The sequence below is a fragment of the Scyliorhinus torazame genome, chromosome 4, assembly GCF_047496885.1.
Source record: "Scyliorhinus torazame isolate Kashiwa2021f chromosome 4, sScyTor2.1, whole genome shotgun sequence".
Classification (NCBI taxonomy): domain Eukaryota; kingdom Metazoa; phylum Chordata; class Chondrichthyes; order Carcharhiniformes; family Scyliorhinidae; genus Scyliorhinus; species Scyliorhinus torazame.
This window is the reverse complement of record NC_092710.1, coordinates 195843211-195861699: the sequence shown is the minus strand read 5'-3', so window position 1 is coordinate 195861699 and position 18489 is coordinate 195843211. Positions and strand designations below refer to the sequence as shown.

The following is an 18489-nucleotide window of genomic DNA, read 5'->3' as shown; positions in this document are numbered from 1 at the left end:
GGCCTCCACGACCGATGAGCCCGATCCAGTTCATATCGGGAGGGATCCTCCCCCAATAGCTTTGCCAGCATCGCGGCAAAATACTCAGTCGGCCTTGGTCCTTCAACTCCTTCGGGCAGCCCCACAATCCTCAAATTCTGTCGCCTGGATCTGTTTTCCAGGTCTTCCATTTTTCCTCGCAGATCCTTGTTAATGTCCATCACCTTCCGCATCTCCTTCCCCATCGAGGCAAGTTGATCACCGTGCTGCAATACCGTCTCCTCCACTTCCTTCAGCGCCTCCCCTTGCTCTCACACCTCCGCCACTGCGCTCGCCACCGCCTTCGTCACCGGGGAAATCGCCTCCTCCACCAGCACACTCAAAACCTCTCTCATCTCCTTCCTCATTGTCTCCATGTATTTTGTAAACTGCCTTTCGAATTCCGCAGCCATCACCTTAGTTATTTCTTCAGCCGTAAGCAATGCGGCCTCCCCGGTGCTCCAGCCTCCATTTTCCTTGGTGACCCCGCGGTGACCTTTCTACTGCCCGACGGACCTTCAGCTGTTTTCCTTACGGACGTTCTTTTGCTCACCCTCAACATTTTTCTTCACTGTGCCTTCACTCTGCCGCCTCTGTGCCTTCTCCCCGCTTTTGCCGCCTCCGTGGACCCCGGGACCGGGCTTAAAGCCCCGAAAATGCCGTTCCCGAATGGGAGTCCTCCATTGTGCGGCCGCCTCCCGCCCGCCGTCACCGGAAGTCCATCAAATATTGTCTGTACTTAATTACATTTTTGAATTTGAAACACTTGCTTAAATCAGTGGTTCCCAAAAATATCCCTCGAACCTCATGAAAATGCGGCATTTCATGAACCCCCTTGGTTTTTTCCCTTATCTGAGTATAAATTGTAAAACCAGTGTTCTTGGAAGTATAAAATTAGTTGTTCTTAAGATGTATTACTGCACACTTAATAATTGCATTATTTATTACATTATGAAAAGAGCAACACTCTTCCAAAATTTCACTTTCATAACTCTTATCGATTTGATTGAGCCTAAACTTGTAGTTAAACTGGAAGTTGAAACTTATTGTTGGGTGCACTGATGAGAATATTGCAGTATTGTACCTTTGAGTATCTGCCAAAAATTGCTGGATACCACTCTGCTGCAAGAAGTGAGAAGGAGGGGCCTATCTGCCAGGTGCCCAGGTTGCTGACCACATCTAAAACTCGAACGGGATTACGTTAACATTCAAACAGAATGTTGACTGTCACCTTGCAAGTTTTAGGCATTGCACTTTCTAGGAGCCTTTCAGACTTTCAACTCTTGAGAAAAGAAGCAATATGCAGCAGGATTATTCCTCTAGTAAAATACAATGAGTGAAGGAAGGCTGCCAAATAAAAATGTGTTTGTTATTTGTTAGCAACCTGACTAGTCCCATACCCCAGCCCTATCTCTTTGGCCCTTTAAATTCATCACTTTCAAATGTATACCCAGCTCTCTTTTGTAACCTCCTTTGGAATCCACCTCCACCACTCTCCGAGGCAGCGCATTCCAAACCCCAACAACTCCGAGTGAAGAAGTTTCTCCTCATCTCAAATCAAATGGATTTATTTCCAGAATTGCTGCCACTGGGTGTGATTATTTGGGGAATGGCCCAGTCATTTCCATTCTGGCCTGATTATGTCACCGGTCACTGCTAAATGGAGCCTATAGTATTAGGCGAGAGTGCACATGTCTGTAAAGATACAATAAAGGCACCTTTGATTTTCTACTAGCAAAAGACACAGCCCCCTACCATTCTGATGGACAGAAGCCCTCCCCAGTCCTTTAACGATGTGCCAAGTGATTGGGGAAACAGTCAAAGAGATTCCAGAGGGGAGGTAAGGGCCGAGGACCACAGACCCATCATCCAGAGACTGGAGGTCAGGAGGGGAAGTGTCCTGGGCCACAGATGTAGGGCGGTATTTCGGGATTTTTTTCAGTGTTGAGTCAGTTGAGATAAATGGTGTGAGGCTTGCTGGCTGCACTGCCAGCTTTTTTCACCATATATCACCATATTTATAAACATGAGCCATCACTCTGGCGAGATGAGGCCAGAGAAAGCCGGCATCTCAAGATTGTGGCGCCATTTAATTTGCCTATGTAAACCCCACCCCCACATACAAATGGACCTCTTTTCCCCCCCCCCTCCAATGAAGATCCCGGGAGGGCCAGCTCCAGCAATGCCACCTTGGCAGTGGCACCCTGGCAGTGTGCTCCTAGTGGGTTCCCGATAACTACTTCACCTTTGTAAAAAGCAATTTTAAACCTCGCCGATGGGAATTCAAAGGCGGACGGATAAGATCGTGGGATGGGGGGTGCTGCATTGCAGCCAACTGGGGACTTAAATGAAGTGGGGGAATTATATTAAAATGCAGATAGTTCCTAAAGCTCCACTCCTGTAGGCATAGGCAGCGTATGACTCTGAAGTCCAGACAGGAAACACCACACACACAACCGCCGACGACTCTTCAACTTCACGTCCGGTCACAAGGTGCGAGCCAAGGCGCAGCAATCATTGGCTAAGTAGCCTGTCAATCAGGATAGTCTACATATCTGATTGACTACTATGGACATTGGCCATGTAGTCTGTCATTTAGGATGGTCATTGAGTTCCAGGTCCCCACGAGAGCTTGGGCCCAAATCACTTGGTGGACGCCAAATCGACAGCTGTCATTTTCCGGTACTTTTGGCGTGCCAACACTTCTGCTTCTAGAATTGTGGGATTTTTTCCCCTGAACCTCCTAAAACATTTTGTGAACCCCCAAGGGTTTCGCCAATCACAATTTGGGAACCAGAGTTAGATGGTTTACAATCAAAGCAAAGAGGAAAATGTGATGTGAATAAGCATCGCTGGTTCCTGACCTAGGCCCCTTATATCATGCAAGGTCAGGTATACATTGCGTACTACCCGGCGATAAACAGGCAGTGAACAGTCCAATATATTACTGCTGGAGGAAAAAACAAAACTGACAAATTTGAAATTGGTGTATTGAATAGGAAATACACATTTCAGTCCAGAAGTGGGCCAGGAACCTTGTTTCTGGATAATTGATTTTATGCAGAAAGTGCTTTCCTACTGAGAAAGTGTGAATGAGACATGTGCAACAAAATATCGTCAGCATACAGCCACTTCTGGCTTTGCAACGTTACTGCCTTTCCTATTTTGGGAAGTTTTTTGAGAGGATAGGGAGTGATTAGGCATAAAGGATAATCAGATTATAACTGTAGTAAGGTATGCTAGCTATCATAGGACATTAAAAAATGCACGCGTTTCTATTTCCAGAAAAATGTAAAAAGACACAGGAGCACAGTAGTCGACCTGCAACTGCAGCTTTTAATGGAGCAATAGGACATGACGAGAAAGGTAAAGAGTGTGCCAACTTTTCTATAAGTAATCGTAGTTCTTTTCATTTATATTAATTGGTTGTATTGTTTCAATGCAAAATTAGTTTTAATGTTGAGCTTTAAACATTTTTTTTTTTTTTTTGCATTGTATTTTTCAGATGTAACCACAGCAAAGTGTCACACAGTAAACCAAGTACAGAATCCCATTATCTCACCAACAGATATCCATCTAGGCATCACAAGGCAAAACAGTCCAACTTATGGGTCCCCTTTACATACACTCTCTTGGGTATGTTTTTAAATTATCCTTTTGACAGTTATATTTATAATTCATGTCTTCGTAGAAGTTCATTGCATCACATGAGCGTTGGTATGTTTTTTCCATCCCTAAATATTTAGGCTAAATTTCTGCATATTAAATAGAAAATAGCCACCATTAACAATATTCCTGGTTACTTCAACCAATGTGGTGTTTGTGCTCAAGGATAGTGTATCTGACATAGGTGCAACTCTGTCATCTGTGTTTGCTTAGGCTGTTGTATAATCTGCTTTTGTTGGCTTTACTGGATTAGACGCTGGAATCGAAAGCACATTGTGCGATGCCTTTTTTGAACCTGTGGAATTAGAGCATTACCACTCTGTTTAGCATGAGGACAGGCTGTATTCAAAATGTCTTGTGTCGCCTGACTGCAGAAGGGATTAACAAACATTCAGGATTTTGCTCACACTGATTTCAGACAGCCAGATGGTCATCTGGATAAGCTGCAGATTCTTGTGCAGTTCCTTATTTAAAAGCACTGAAACAGGAATGAGATCGGAATCACATTTGTGGTGTGAACTTAAGTGAGAGTAGAAGCTACTGTAACTTGTAATGTAGCCTTGAGGTACAATTTGTCCAGCTGTACCTCGAAGGGGATTCATGCATATGGGTACTGCCTTTAATATTGTCCCTATTGGTAACACATAGAAAACATAGAAAATACAGCACAGAACAGGCCCTTCGGCCCACGATGTTGTGCCGAACCTTTGTAAGGTTCGGCACAACATGCAATAAACAATATTGGTTGCGAAGAAATTGAAGAATAGATCTTAACAGCATTAACATTGTAAGTTAAATTATTAATGCAAACATTTATATGAAATAACTATGATTGTACGCTATATATTTTTTGTACTTAAGACCTTGTATTTAAACAAAGCTAATTATGGAGGTAGGAGGGGCAAGTTGACTGAGGTAGATTAGGACATTGAATTGAAAAAAAATGTAGATAAGTAATTAATTTAAATAAATAGTTCATTATTTCTACTCTGGAGAAGCCAGAATATACCTTCTTTGAGGAATAAGAACTTCATTGCAAAAGTGGTACATCAAGGCTAACTTGAGATGTTAAGGACATATTAGATCAAAAGAAAAAATTACAGTGTTGTTAAAAAGAATAGTAAAAGTGATGGTTGAAAGGATTTTAAAAATCAGCAAAGATTTATTGATAAAAATGGAAACATTTGAATGAGTAAGCTAGCAAGAAACTACAATGAAATGATTGTAAGAGCTTTTTGTTTGTTCATTGTCACCAGAGTCTTAGTGGTGCCTTTTCAATCACCACCTTCTCTGGCTTTCTTCAAGCCTCCATCAGTCTGTGTCTCAATATTATTCACCCATCTGATTTTTCTTCTGTTCTTACCTTCAGTTTCTCCTTAATTTGTTGCCAAGACAAGGCTTTTGGGCTATTACTTCAATGTCTGTATTTGGATACCTTCCTCTCTCTAACTTGTTTCACAAACCTTTTGATTGTTGAGCACCTACTCTTGATCTAACTCATTTTCTGCCATCAAGTTGATTTTGAGTATTTACAGATGTGCAAAAAGAAAGAATTAGTGTCAGTAAATTCATTGCATCCATGGTCCCACAGAAGCAGGAGAAATATAATGAAAAGTAAACAAATGGCAGAGACGTTGGAACAAATATTTTGTATCCCTGTTCACAATAGAGGACTCAAAAGAACCAATTCGAAATTGCATATAGCCAAGGAGCATGAATATGTAGAGATTACAATAATTTAATTTGATGAAGCAAAACTCCTGGAAAATGAATGAGACAAAAAGCGGACAACTCCTCTGAACCTGATATTCTACATCATTGAATTTTAAAGAGATGGCTGCAGAGAAAGTGGATGCATTGCTTTTGACCTAAGGGAGGTAGTAGATTAGGTAATTAGGATTTTCAGATGTCATTCAGTAAAGTGCTATGCAGGAGGTTGTTACACAAAATCGGAGCTCATTAGGTTGGGGTATTACATTAGCACTGATTGAGATTTGGTTAATGCTCAGAAAACAGTTGTGTTACTTGGTTCCTCTAATCCCGGCAAGCCTCCATCACTGGCCCCGATCTTTTGCCATTCCTTTCACTCCAGCCCAGGCGGCGTCCCACTCTTGATGGCCCTTCTAAAATGTACTTCACCAAATCTTCTTTGACCAGCCCTTTTTTTTTTTTCCATCTGGTGGTGTCCTTCCCACTGCCAATCTGAGAGGTGAAATATGTGCCCTGCCAGTCTCAGCTGCCTCTCTGTCATGATGTCCCACAGGTGCCTCTGACCATTTTCGCCGTTTTTTGCACAGACTTTGATCTCTATATCACTCTCCAGGAAATATTCCTTCCTTGTTGTAAGGAGTGGTCCATAACCTTTATCTTTTGCCTGATGGTGATGGGAGAGCCTTATTTCTTTCCAGTCGTCACTGTCTTGGTTTTTTCACAGCTGACACATAGACCAATCATGGCGCCACTATCTCAAGACTGATGGAGTGCACAGGTTTCTTTGGTCAGCAAGACGCTATCATCTGTGGTATCTGTTATATCAACAACTGGAGGTGTTGACGACCAAAATCTGCACCCAACAATGCCTTCCTTATGATGAAATCAATAACCAAGAGAAAAAGGAATGGGGAGAATATGCAGCCTTGCTGCACTTCTGTGATGTCGAAATAATCCATGGCCCCTGTGCTAATCTTGGAGACAACATCTGGAGTCGTGCAATAAGGCTTTGAAGATGTTAATGTATCATTCTGGGATGCTGCACGTGGGGTTGGGATGGTTTGAGGATCTCCCAAAAGTGTTCCATCCACTTCACCTCCAGTTCCGATACGTTTCTCCATTGCAAATAGCCATTGTGACTATGATTATTGATTTTGTTCAATTTCAGGTGTATGGCCTAACACAAGGTGAGGTCGGATATAATATCAGCACCTCCACAAGTCTGGACATCTTGTAAGGATGTCCTCCATTTGTTGCTCATGCATATATAGTCAATCTTGTTAAGGGTGTTGGCATCTGGAGACCTCCATATTGTTTTGTGGATGTCCTTGTGTTTGAAGAAGGTCTTCACAATACTGAGCCCACTGATATTGCAGACAGCGTGCTGTTGCTCGACATTTGGATTAATTGGGTCCTTGCTGGTTGCTATTGAGCTTGGCATTTAGGCCACTGACGTGTAACTCGGTTTCCTAGCTGGGTGCCTTTTCCAGTGTGGCCTGTTGGTAGAATTCATCTGTCTCCTCTGTGTTTGCCTCTCTTGGTGTGAAAAGCTGCACGATAGTGACTTTGACGTACTTTGTAGAGAATCTGGTGGTGATAATGTGATGGTTTAATGGCTCCCACCCAACTAATGTGTGTTCTGAGCAAGATAAATGTTGCACGGATTGAAATTGGCTGGTACAATGTTTTGGGCACCATAAAGGCGTGGCTGCAAGGGGATCGAGGCTGGGATCTAAATAGCCAAGGATATGTGTCCTATCAAAAGGACAGGCAGATGGGCAGAGTGGGGCAGGGTTGCATTGTTAGTAAGGAATGAAATTAAATCAATAGCAAGATGCAATATAGGATCAGAAGGCATAGAATCTGTGTGGGTAGTGTTGAGTAATCGCAAATGTAAAAAGACCCTGATGGGAGTTATGTACAGGTCCCCTAGCAGTAGTCAGAATGTGGGGCAGAAAATAAATCGGGAGGTAGAAAAGGCATATGAGAAGGGCAAAATTACAATAATCATGGGGGACTTCAACATGCAGGTGGACTGGGAAAATCAGGTTGGTGGTGGATCCCAAGAAAAGGAATTTGTGCAATGTCTAAGAGATGTTTTTTGGAACAGCTTGTGACAGAGCCTACTAGGGAACAGGCAATCCTGGATTTGGTGATGTGTAATGAGGCAGACTTGATTAGGGAACTTAGGGTGAAGGAACCCTAAGGGTGCAGTGACCACCATATGATAGCATTTACCCCGCAGTTTGAGAGGGAGAAGCTGGAATCAGATGTAACGGTTTTATAATTAAATAAAAGTAACTACAAAGACATTAGGGAAGAGCTGGCTAGGATTAATTGGAAGGGGAGCCTAGCAGGGAAGACCGTGGAACAGCAATGGCAGGAGTTTTTGGTTGTTATTCTGGAGGCACAACAAAAATTCATCCCAAGGAGGAGGAACCATGCTAAGGGGAGGACAAGGCATCCGTGGCTGATGAGGGAAGTCAAGAACAGCATAAAAGCAAAAGAAAATGCATACAAAGTGGCGAGGATTAGTGTGAGGCCTGGATTTAGTGAACGTGAAGAGGATGTTTCCACCAGTAGGAAAGACTAGAACCAGCGGGCACAGCCTCAAACTGAAAGGGCAATCTTTTAAAACAGGGAGGAGGAGTAATTTCTTCAGCCAGAGGGTGGTGAATCTGAGGAACTCTTTGCCGCAGAAGGCTTTGGAAGCCAAATCAATAGATGTCTTTAAGACAGAGATAGATAGGTTCTTGGTTAATAAGGGGATCAGGGGTTATGGGGAGAAATGCAAATGAAATGAAAAATCGCTTATTGTCACAAGTAGGCTTCAAATGAAGTTACTGTGAAAAGCACCGAGTCACCACATTCAGGCAGGAGAATGGGGATGAGAAAAATATCAGCTGTGATTGAATGGCAGAGCAGACTCGGGCTCAGCAGCCTAATTCTGCTCCTGTGTCTTATGGTCTTATGATCTTCTCTGTTGAGTGTGATGCCAAATACATGGGTGTTGTGTTCTTCTTGCCTAGAGTACTAGATTGTTGTTCCCTCACTGCTGATTTTTCTTTGTGCTGTGCACTGTATCTTGCTGATGCCTAAGATGGCAAGTCACTAGGCTCTTGATTCTTGCAACACGGGGGACATTAGTATTCAGATGTTGAAGGTGGTGATTCTACTGATGATTTTGGTTTGAAGACTGAGCTTGTCAAGGACTGGACTTCTTTTCAACTTTCATCTAATCCTACCACACATACATTCTCTGATGTATTGTCCTTTCTTTGTCAGGGCTTGCCAGTATGGCCGCTTCTTGCTGATTCTGTAGCTGTGTTGTCGTGTTTGATTTTTACAGGTTGAGGGTGCCCAACCTTCCTCCTTTTCCAACAAGGTTTTGGACCAACTATGATTAAGTGGGATTATTTTTAGCATGGAAGGGTACGGCTCGTGGAGTACTATAAGGATCAGCGTTTATACCTCCGCTCTTTGCAATCTGTATCAATGAATTGGATGAGGGGTTTGGGTGTAATGTATTCAATTTGGCTGACAGAACAAACCGGAATGTTGAAATTGTTGAAATGATGTAGGGCATCAGAAAAATCACAAATGTAGGTGGGAAGATACTGGGCAAGGGGAGAACAAATAGAGTCAGGATAGGAAGAAATACATACATTGGCACAAGAACAGGTTGAAATGGTGGTCTGCCAGGACAGTCCTGTTTGTGGATTTTGGGAAGGAGGTAGAAATGGGCTGTGCAGGATTGGGGAACAATGAGGTGGGAAGCTATCGAGGGAAAAACTCCTTTGCAGATGATGTCAGTGATAAGTCACTGGAATAGCTCGAGTCTTCCTAAGTGAGACACTGGCCACCCAACCTAGAGCGTTAATGGCAGATTGAGAACAAAATAACACAATGGCAGCAGACAAAAGTTAGGCACAACATCAGATGGTGGAAGCTAAAGTTCCTCAGTGAAGGGGGAATTCAAAGGTCCGATGTAAAGACACCTGAGAGAAGTATAAGAAGTTACAACAGACACCATGGAAGACTGATGGGACTCGCAGGTATATTTGATTAGGAAACCTGGTGAAGTGTGTGAAAGGTCATCGTGGGGCAGAGGGTGGTCTGGTGGTGGGGGGTGGGGGTGGGGAGGGGGGGGGTGATGGAGAGCTGCAAAAGAAACTTGATGGTGCAATCAAAGAAAAGAAGGAACTGTTAGAGTGGGAACAGTCAGAGCTCAAAGACAATGAATTCAAGAAGGCAACCAGAAATGCAAAGGAAATCATTGCTGGAGAAATATAATAATCTTTATTAGTGCCACAAGAAGGCTTACATTAACATTGCAATGAAGTTACTGTGAAAAGCCCTGAGTCACCACACTCCAACGCCTGTTCGGGTACACTGAGGGAGCATTCAGAATGTCCAATTCACCGAACAGCATGTCTTTCGGGTCTCGTGGGAGGAAAACGGAGCACCCAGAAGAAACCCACGGAGACACTGGGAGAGCGTGCAGACTCTGCACAGACAGTGCCCCAAGCCGGGAATTGAACCCGGGAAATCAAAGAGGATCAAACATGTATCTTCAGGATAGCAGCTTCTCCAGGTAGGTCAACAAAACATGTGGGAAATATATGTACAATCAAGGATGCATTTAGAATAATCTTGGGGAAAAAGGATAAAATCAAAGAGCGGTAAGGCCAATATTTTATCTAGTTTATATGAATTAAGAAAATCCAAGAACAAAGAGAGCAGGGATGCTTACAAATCAGCAATAACAAAACATTAATCTGGAAAAGATCAGAGAAAGGAATGGAAAACAGTAAATCAGTAGAAATGGATGAGATTTCAGTGGAAGTATGGACCTGCCTAGGTGAATATAGTGTCCAAGCCATGAACATGTTATAAAAGAAAATCTCAAGGGCATGAAGACAAAGCATTTGGTATCAATATTTAAAGGGGTATGGAGAGAATGAGGGCTTCAAAGTCAAAGTTGGATGGCACCAAGCATTGGCATTGAGCCGCTTCCACATCCTGATTATCATGGATGTTCTAACTGAGCAAGTGAGACACTAAGTGCCATTGTCAATAATTTTTGCAGATGACAGTGAGGTGGGGTTGATGGTAAAATGACAGAGTATCTGGAGGACTGGAGAAAAGCACTGGAAGACTGGTATGAGGATCACTAAACCGAAGATCTGGGGTGGGATTCACCACAATCGGCGAATTGGCCTGACGCCAAGAACGGCGCGAACCACTCCGGCGTTGGGCCAACCGGAAGTTAAGGTATTCTCCGCACTTCCAGGGGCTAGGCTGGCAGCGGAGGGGTTGGCGGCGCGCTAGCCGGCACCGAAGGGACTGAATGAGTTCGCGCATGCGCAGAACCGCCGACGTGGTTTAGCACATGTGCAGACCGGCAGGCGTATTCTGCCGCATGCGCAGGAGGCTGTCTTCTCCCCGCCGGCCATGGCGGAACCCTACAGGGGCTGGTGTGGAAGGAAGGAGTGCCCCCACGGCACAGGTCCGCCCACTGATCAGTGAGCCCCAATCGCAGGCCAGGCCACTGTGGGGGCCTTCCCCGGGGCGGGATCCCCCGCGCCCCCCCCCCCCCCCAAGGACGGCACCAGCCTGGTCCCGCCGTGTGGGACCATGTCCAATCCATGGCGACGGAACTGGCCAGAAATCGCCGGCTACTCGACCCATCGGGGCCCGGAGAATTGCTGGGGGGCTGCTGCCAACGGCCCCCGACCGGCGTGGTGTGATCCCCGCCTGAAAGTCGGCACTTGAGAATACGGCAGCCGGCGTCGGAGCAGGACTCGCGCCGCCCTGGGATTCTCCGACCCAGCGGGGGGTCGGAGAATCCCGCCCCTAATTTATGAATTTTCAGTTTGAACCTTGGGAAGAGATTCAGAGTGAAAGTGTAAAGATTATGTGTGAAGACTTGAAGAAAGTAATCATTTCAAGTATCTGGGGTGGGTGGTGGCAGAAGATGGAAGTATGGAAATGGAACTTAAGCAACAGATTTGTTCTGGTTGGACCAATTCAAGTGCAGTGGAATGTTATATGATAGAAAAGTACTGAAAATAAGAATCTAAGGGAGTTGTGAGATTAGCCTCGTTTTATACTGTAGAAACTTGGGCAACATCAAGAAAGGAACAAAGATTGGATGCAGATGCTAAGATGGATGTGTAGAGTGACAAGAAAGGACAAGATTAAGAACCGGTACATCAGTGGGTCGGTGAAGATTGTGGGAGTATTGAAGAAAGTAACTGAGATGAGATTGAAATGTTTTGTTTGTCGGGTGGGATGTTTGGGAGCACATGTGCTTGGGCAAGAGATGGAGCTAGGACTGCCAATAAGGAGAAAAACCATAAAACCAAAGACCAGATGGAAGGTTTCAGTGATAAGAGACTTAAACACAGTAGAATTTGAAGAGGAATGGGTCACTGATAGGAGGAGATGGAGAAGGATGATCAACAGCATTGTGATGACCCCAAGTAAATGGTTCTCCCCAACAGGAGAAGCTTGAAGAAATAGTAATTGGGTTAGAAAGTGGGTGGTAAAATATAATGTGGGGAAGTGTGAAATATTGCAGTTTGATAGGAACAATAGAAAAGCAGAATATATTTTGTAAGGTGAAAAACTACTAAATATTGCTAACCAGACGGATTTCGAAGCCTTGTATTTGAATAACAAAGTCAACATGTACTTACAGTATGTAATTAAGAGGGCAAATCGTATATTCACTTTTATTTCATGAGGGTTGAAGGGTAAAGATGTCGGGTTGCAGTTATACCGTAATGAGACCACATCTGGAATACTGGTGTTTTGGTGGTCTCAGCTTGGAATGGGTGCAACAAATGTTCAGTCGATTGATTCCTGAGCTGAGTGTGTTGATTGATGAGGAGAGATCGAGCAGAGTGGGCCAATGTTCTCTGAAGTTTTCCAGAAAGACAGGTGATCCCATCAAAATATAAAACATTTTGAGATGCCTTGAATGGATAGATGCTGAGAGGCTGTTTCCCTTGCCTGGAGAGTCTAGAACTTGTTCAAAGATGTGCAGGTTAGGTGGATTGGCTATGCTAAATGCCCTTAGTGTCCAAAAAGGGTAGGTGTGGTTACGGAGATAGGGTGGAGGTGTTGGGATAGGGTGGAGGTGTGGGCTGAGGTACGATGCTCTTTCCAATGGCCGGTACAGACTTTTGCACTGTAAAATCTATGATTCTATGACCGTAATCTTAGGTTAAGTATTGACCATTTTTGGACAGAGATGGAGAGAAACATCTTTCATGGAAACATACCCCCCCCCCCAACACGCACGCGCACACACACACACATACACACACACACAATCCCTTGATCCCTTAAGCCTCAAGAGCTATATCTAATTCCTTCTTGAAATTACACAACGTTTTGGCCTCAACTACTCTCTGTGGTAGTGAATTCCACAAATTCACCACTGTCTGGGTGAAGAAATTTCTCCTCGCCTCAGTCCTAAAAGGTTTACCCCTCATTCTCAAACTATGACCCCCTAGTTCTGGACTCCCCCAACCATCGGGAACATTCTTTCTGAATCTACCCTGTTTAATCATAGAACCATAGAATCCCAACAGTGCAGAAGGAGGCCAATCGGCCCATCGGGTCTGTACAGACCCTCTGAAAGTCCACCCTAAATAGGCCCACGCCCCCTGCTCCATCCTCATAACCCGACTAACTTGCACATTTTTGGATACTGAAGGGCAATTTAGTATGGCCAATTCACCTAACCTGCATATCTTTGGACTATGGAAGCAAACCAGAGCACCCGAAGGAAACCCAGGCAGACACGGAGCAAAAGTGCAAACTCCACACTGTCGCCCAAGGCCAGAATCGAACCAGGGTCGCAGGAGCTGTGAGACAGCAGTACGAACAACTGCCATCGTTTCACTCAATCCTGTGAGAAGTTTATACATTTCAATGAGATCCCCTCTCACTCTTCTAAACTCCAATGAATAAAATTCTAATTGAAAAAGTGCGGGAGATTTAAAAAGCGCGGGAGCTGCGAGTCGGAGCGGAGATTTAAAAAGATCGCGGCCTAGTTTCGGGATCCGTTCGGGGGAGGAGGAGCAGTCTCTGTCAGGGAGAGAACCTGAGAATATCTAAGACACTCAGAAGGTAAGAAGGCAAGCAAGTGATTTTTACTCATTTTTACTTTTATACCTTTTTCAAATTGTGTGTGTGTGGGGGGGGGGAAACTGAAGTGACATCGCAGAAAAGCTGTGACCTGAGTGCCTGGTTGGGAATCTACACTAAATTAAAAAAATTAAGCATTGGTAACTAATTAAAAATAATTACTTAATTATAATTTAGAGGGGTATCTAAGCCAGAGATCTGAGAGTACTATATTTAGCTTTCACATTTATATTAGAAATCTAGTGCTAGGAAACAGATAGTTAACAGTAACTTTAAAGAAAATTAAAAAAAAAAAAAAAACTTTTAATTTTAACTTACTAATTAATTGACGCAATGTCAGTTAGAGGCGTGCAGTGCTCTGACTGTGAGATGTGGCAGGTCCGGGAGGCTTCCAGCGTCCTGGATGGCTTCATCTGCAGAAAGTGCACCCAACTGGAGCTCCTCACAGACCGCATGGTTCGGTTGGAGCAGCAATTGGATGCACTTAGGAGCATGCAGGTGGCGGAAAGCGTCATAGATCGCAGTTATATAAATGTGGTCGCACCCAAGCTGCAGGCAGAGAAATGGGTGACCACCAGAAAGGGCAGGCAGTCAGTGCAGGAATCCCCTGTGGTTGTCCCCCTCTCAAACAGGTATACCCCTTTGGATACTGTCGGGGGGGGTAGCCTATCAGGGGAAAACAGCAGCAGCCAGAGCAGTGGCACCACGGTTGGCTCTGATATTCAGAAGGGAGGGTCAAAGCGCAGAAGAGCAATAGTAATAGGGGACTCTATAGTCAGGGGCACAGATAGGCGCTTCTGTGGGCGTGAAAGAGACTCCAGGATGGTATGTTGCCTCCCTGGTGCCAGGGTCCAAGGTGCCTCCGAACGGGTAGAGGGTATCCTGAAGGGGGAGGGCAAACAGGCAGAGGTCGTTGTACATATTGGTACTAACGACATAGGCAGGAAGGGGCATGAGGTCCTGCCGCAGGAGTTCAGGGAACTAGGCAGAAAGTTAAAAGACTTAAAAGAAAGTTAAAAGACGAGGGTTGTAATCTCGGGATTACTCCCTGTGCCACGTGCCAGTGAGGCTAGAAATAGGAAGATAGAGCAGCTAAACACGTGGCTAAACAGCTGGTGTAGGAGGGAGGGTTTCCGTTATCTGGACCACTGGGAGCTCTTCCGGGGCAGGTGTGACCTATATAAGGACGGGTTGCATCTAAACTGGAGAGGCATAAATATCCTGGCCGCGAGGTTTGCTAGTGTCACACGGGAGGGTTTAAACTAGTATGGCAGGGGGGTGGGCACGGGAGCAATAGGTCAGAAGGTGAAAGCATTGAGGGAGAACTAGGGAATAGGGACAGTGGGGCTCTGAGGCAGAGCAGACAGGGAGAAGTTGCTGAACACAGCGGGTCTGGTGGCCTGAAGTGCATATGTTTTAATGCAACAAGTATTATGGGTAAGACAGATGAACTTAGAGCTTGGATTAGTACTTGGAACTATGATGTTGTTGCCATTACAGAGACCTGGTGGAGGGAAGGGCAGGATTGGCAGCTAAACGTTCCAGGATTTAGATGTTCCAGGCGGGATAGAGGGGGATGTAAAAGGGGTGGCGGAGTTGCACTACTGGTTAGGGAGACTATCACAGCTGTACTGCGGGAGGACACCTCAGAGGGCAGTGAGGCTATATGGGTAGAGATCAGGAATAAGAAGGGTGCAGTCACAATGTTGGGGGTTTACTACAGGCCTCCCAACAGCCAGCGGGAGATAGAGGAGCAGATAGGTAGACAGATTTTGGAAAAGAGTAAAAACAACAGGGTTGTTGTGAAGGGAGACTTCAACTTCCCCAATATTGACTGGGACTCACTTAGTGCCAGGGGCTTAGACGGGGCGAAGTTTGTAAGGAGCATCCAGGAGGGCTTCTTAAAACAATAAGTAGACAGTCCAACTAGGGAAGGGGCGGTACTGGACCTGGTATTGGGGAATGAGCCCGGCCAGGTGGTAGAAGTTTCAGTAGGGGAGCATTTCTGGAACAGTGACCACAATTCAGTAGGGAACTGAAGAACATAGATTGGGGGAGGATGTTTGAGGGCAAATCAACATCTGACATGTGGGAGGCTTTCAAGTGTCAGTTGAAAGGAATTCAGGACCGGCATGTTCCTGTGAGGAAGAAGGATAAATACGGCAATTTTCGGGAGCCTTGGATAACGAGAGATATTGTAGGCCTCGTCAAAAAGAAAAAAGAGGCATTTGTCAGGGCTAAAAGGCTGGGAACAGACCAAGCCTGTGTGGAATATAAGGAAAGTAGGAAGGAACTTAAGCAAGGAGTCAGGAGGGCTAGAAGGGGTCACGAAAAGTCATTGGCAAATAGGGTTAAGGAAAACCCCAAGACTTTTTGCACATACATAAAAAGCAAGAGGGTAGCCAGGGAAAGGGTTGGCCCACTGAAGGATAGGCAAGGGAATCTATGTGTGGAGCCAGAGGAAATGGGCGAGGTACGAAATTAATACTTTGCATCAGTATTCACCAACGAGAAGAGATTGGTAGATATTGAGTCTGGAGAAGGGTGTGTAGATAGCCTGGGTCACATTGAGATCCAAAAAGACGAGGTGTTGGGTGTCTTAAAAAATATTACGGTAGATAAGTCCCCAGGGCCTGATGGGATCTACCCCAGAATACTGAAGGAGGCTGGAGAGGAAATTGCTGAATTGCTGAGGCCTTGACAGAAATCTTTGGAACCTCACTGTCTTCAGGTGATGTCCCGGAGGACTGGAGAATAGCCAATGTTGTTCCTCTGTTTAAGAAAGGTAGCAAGGATAATCCAGGGAACTACAGGCCGGTGAGCCTTACTTCAGTGGTAGGGAAACTACTGGAGAGAATTCTTCGAGACAGGATCTACTCCCATTTGGAAGCAAATGGACGTATTAGTGAGAGGCAGCATGGTTGAGTGAAGGGGGGTCGCGTCTCACTAACTTGATAGAGTTTTTCGAGGAGGTCACAAAGATGATTGCAGGTAGGGCAGTGGATGTTGTCTATATGGACTTCAGTAAGGCCTTTGACAAGGTCCCTCATGGTAGACTAGTACAAAAGGTGAAGTCACACAGGATCAGTGGTGAGCTGGCAAGGTGGATACAGAACTGGCTAGGTCATAGAAGGCAGAGAGTAGCAATGGAAGGATGCTTTTCTAATTGGAGGGCTGTGACCAGTGGTGTTCCACAGGGATCAGTGCTGGGACCTTTGCTGTTTGTAGTATATATAAATGATTTGGAGGAAAATGTAACTGGTCTGATTAGTAAGTTTGCAGACGACACAAAGGTTGGTGGAATTGCGGATAGATATGAGGACTGTCAGAGGATACAGCAGGATTTAGATTGTTTGGAGACTTGGGCGGAGAGATGGCAGATCGAGTTTAATCTGGACAAATGTGAGGTAATGCATTTTGGAAGGTCTAATACAGGTAGGGAATATACAGTGAATGGTGGAACCCTCAAGAGTATTGAAAGTCTGAGAGATCTAGGAGTACAGGTCCACAGGTCACTGAAAGGGGCAACACAGGTGGAGAAGGTAGTCAAGAAGGCATACGGCATGCTTGCCTTCATTGGCCGGGGCATTGAGTATAAGAATTGGCAAGTCATGTTGCAGCTGTATAGAACCTTAGTTAGGCCACACTTGGAGCATAGTGTTCAATACTGGTCGCCACACTATCAGAAGGATGTGGAGGCTTTAGAGAGGGTGCAGAAGAGATTTACCAGAATGTTGCCTGGTATGGAGGGCATTAGCTATGAGGAGCAGTTGAATAAACTCTGTTTGTTCTCACTGGAACGAAGTTGAGGGACGACCTGATAGAGGTCTACAAAATTATGAGGGGCATAGTCAGAGTGGATAGTCAGAGGCTTTTCCCCAGGGTAGAGGGGTCAATTGCTAGGGGGCATAGGTTTAAGGTGAGAGGGGCAAGATTTACAGTAGATGTACAAGGCAAGTTTTTTACACAGAGGGTAGTGGGTGCCTGGAACTCGCTACCGGAGGAGGTGGTGGAAGCAGGGACGATAGTGACATTTAAGGGGCATCTTGACAAATACATGAATAGGATGGGAATAGAGGGATACGGACCCAGGAAGTGTAGAAGGTTGTAGTTTAGTCGGGCAGCATGGTCGGCACGGGCTTGGAGGGCCGAAGGGCCTGTTCCTGTGCTGTACATTTCTTTGTTCTTTGTTTGTTCTTTGACTTAGTCTCTCCTCAAATGACAGTGCCATCATCCCAGGTATCAGCCTGGTAAACGTTCATTGCATTCCCTCCATAGCTAGAACATCCTTCCTCAGATAAGGACACCAACACTGCAAACAATACTACAAGTGTGGCCTCACCAAAGGCCAATTGCACTATACACAAATCCTCTTGCTATGAAGGACAACATACCATTTGCCTTCTTTTCTGCCTGCTGTATCTGCGCACTTACTTTCAGTGACTGATGCACAACGTCACCAAGGTCTTTACACCGTTTCAAATAATAAACTGCCTTCCTATTTTGCTACCATACTGAATGACCTCTCATTTATCTACATTATACTGCAACTGCCATGCATGTGCCCACTCACTCAGCGTGTCCAAATTCCACTGATGCATCTCTGCATCCTCCCCTCAGCTCACTCTTCCACCTAACTTTGTATCATCTGCAAATTTAGAGATAATACATTTAGTTCTCTGGTCCAAATCATTATTTTTTAAATAATCTTCATTGTCACAAGTAGGCATACATTAAGGCAATGAAGTTACTGGGAAAAGCCCCTAGTTGCCACATTCCGGTGCCTGTTCGGGTACAGAGGGAGAATTCAGAATGTCCAAATTACCTAACAGCACGTCTTTCGGGACTTGTGGAAGGAAACCAGAGCACCCGGAGGAAACCCACGTACTGCTAGTACGGGGAGAATGTGCAGACCCCGCACAGACAGTGACCCAT

At 45.1% G+C, this 18489-nt stretch overlaps 1 protein-coding gene across 2 annotated transcripts in view; it reads left to right on the top strand.

The window, feature by feature from the left end:
- The window catches only part of LOC140410675 (low density lipoprotein receptor adapter protein 1-B-like), a 165982-nt gene that overhangs the window by 118541 nt on the left and 28952 nt on the right, over positions 1 to 18489 (top strand). For both annotated transcript variants that reach the window (XM_072499060.1, XM_072499059.1), the window contains exons 6-7: positions 3304 to 3384; positions 3524 to 3654. In XM_072499060.1, the coding sequence (XP_072355161.1) occupies positions 3304 to 3384; positions 3524 to 3654 (212 nt within the window). The remainder of the gene's footprint in view (positions 1 to 3303; positions 3385 to 3523; positions 3655 to 18489) is intronic.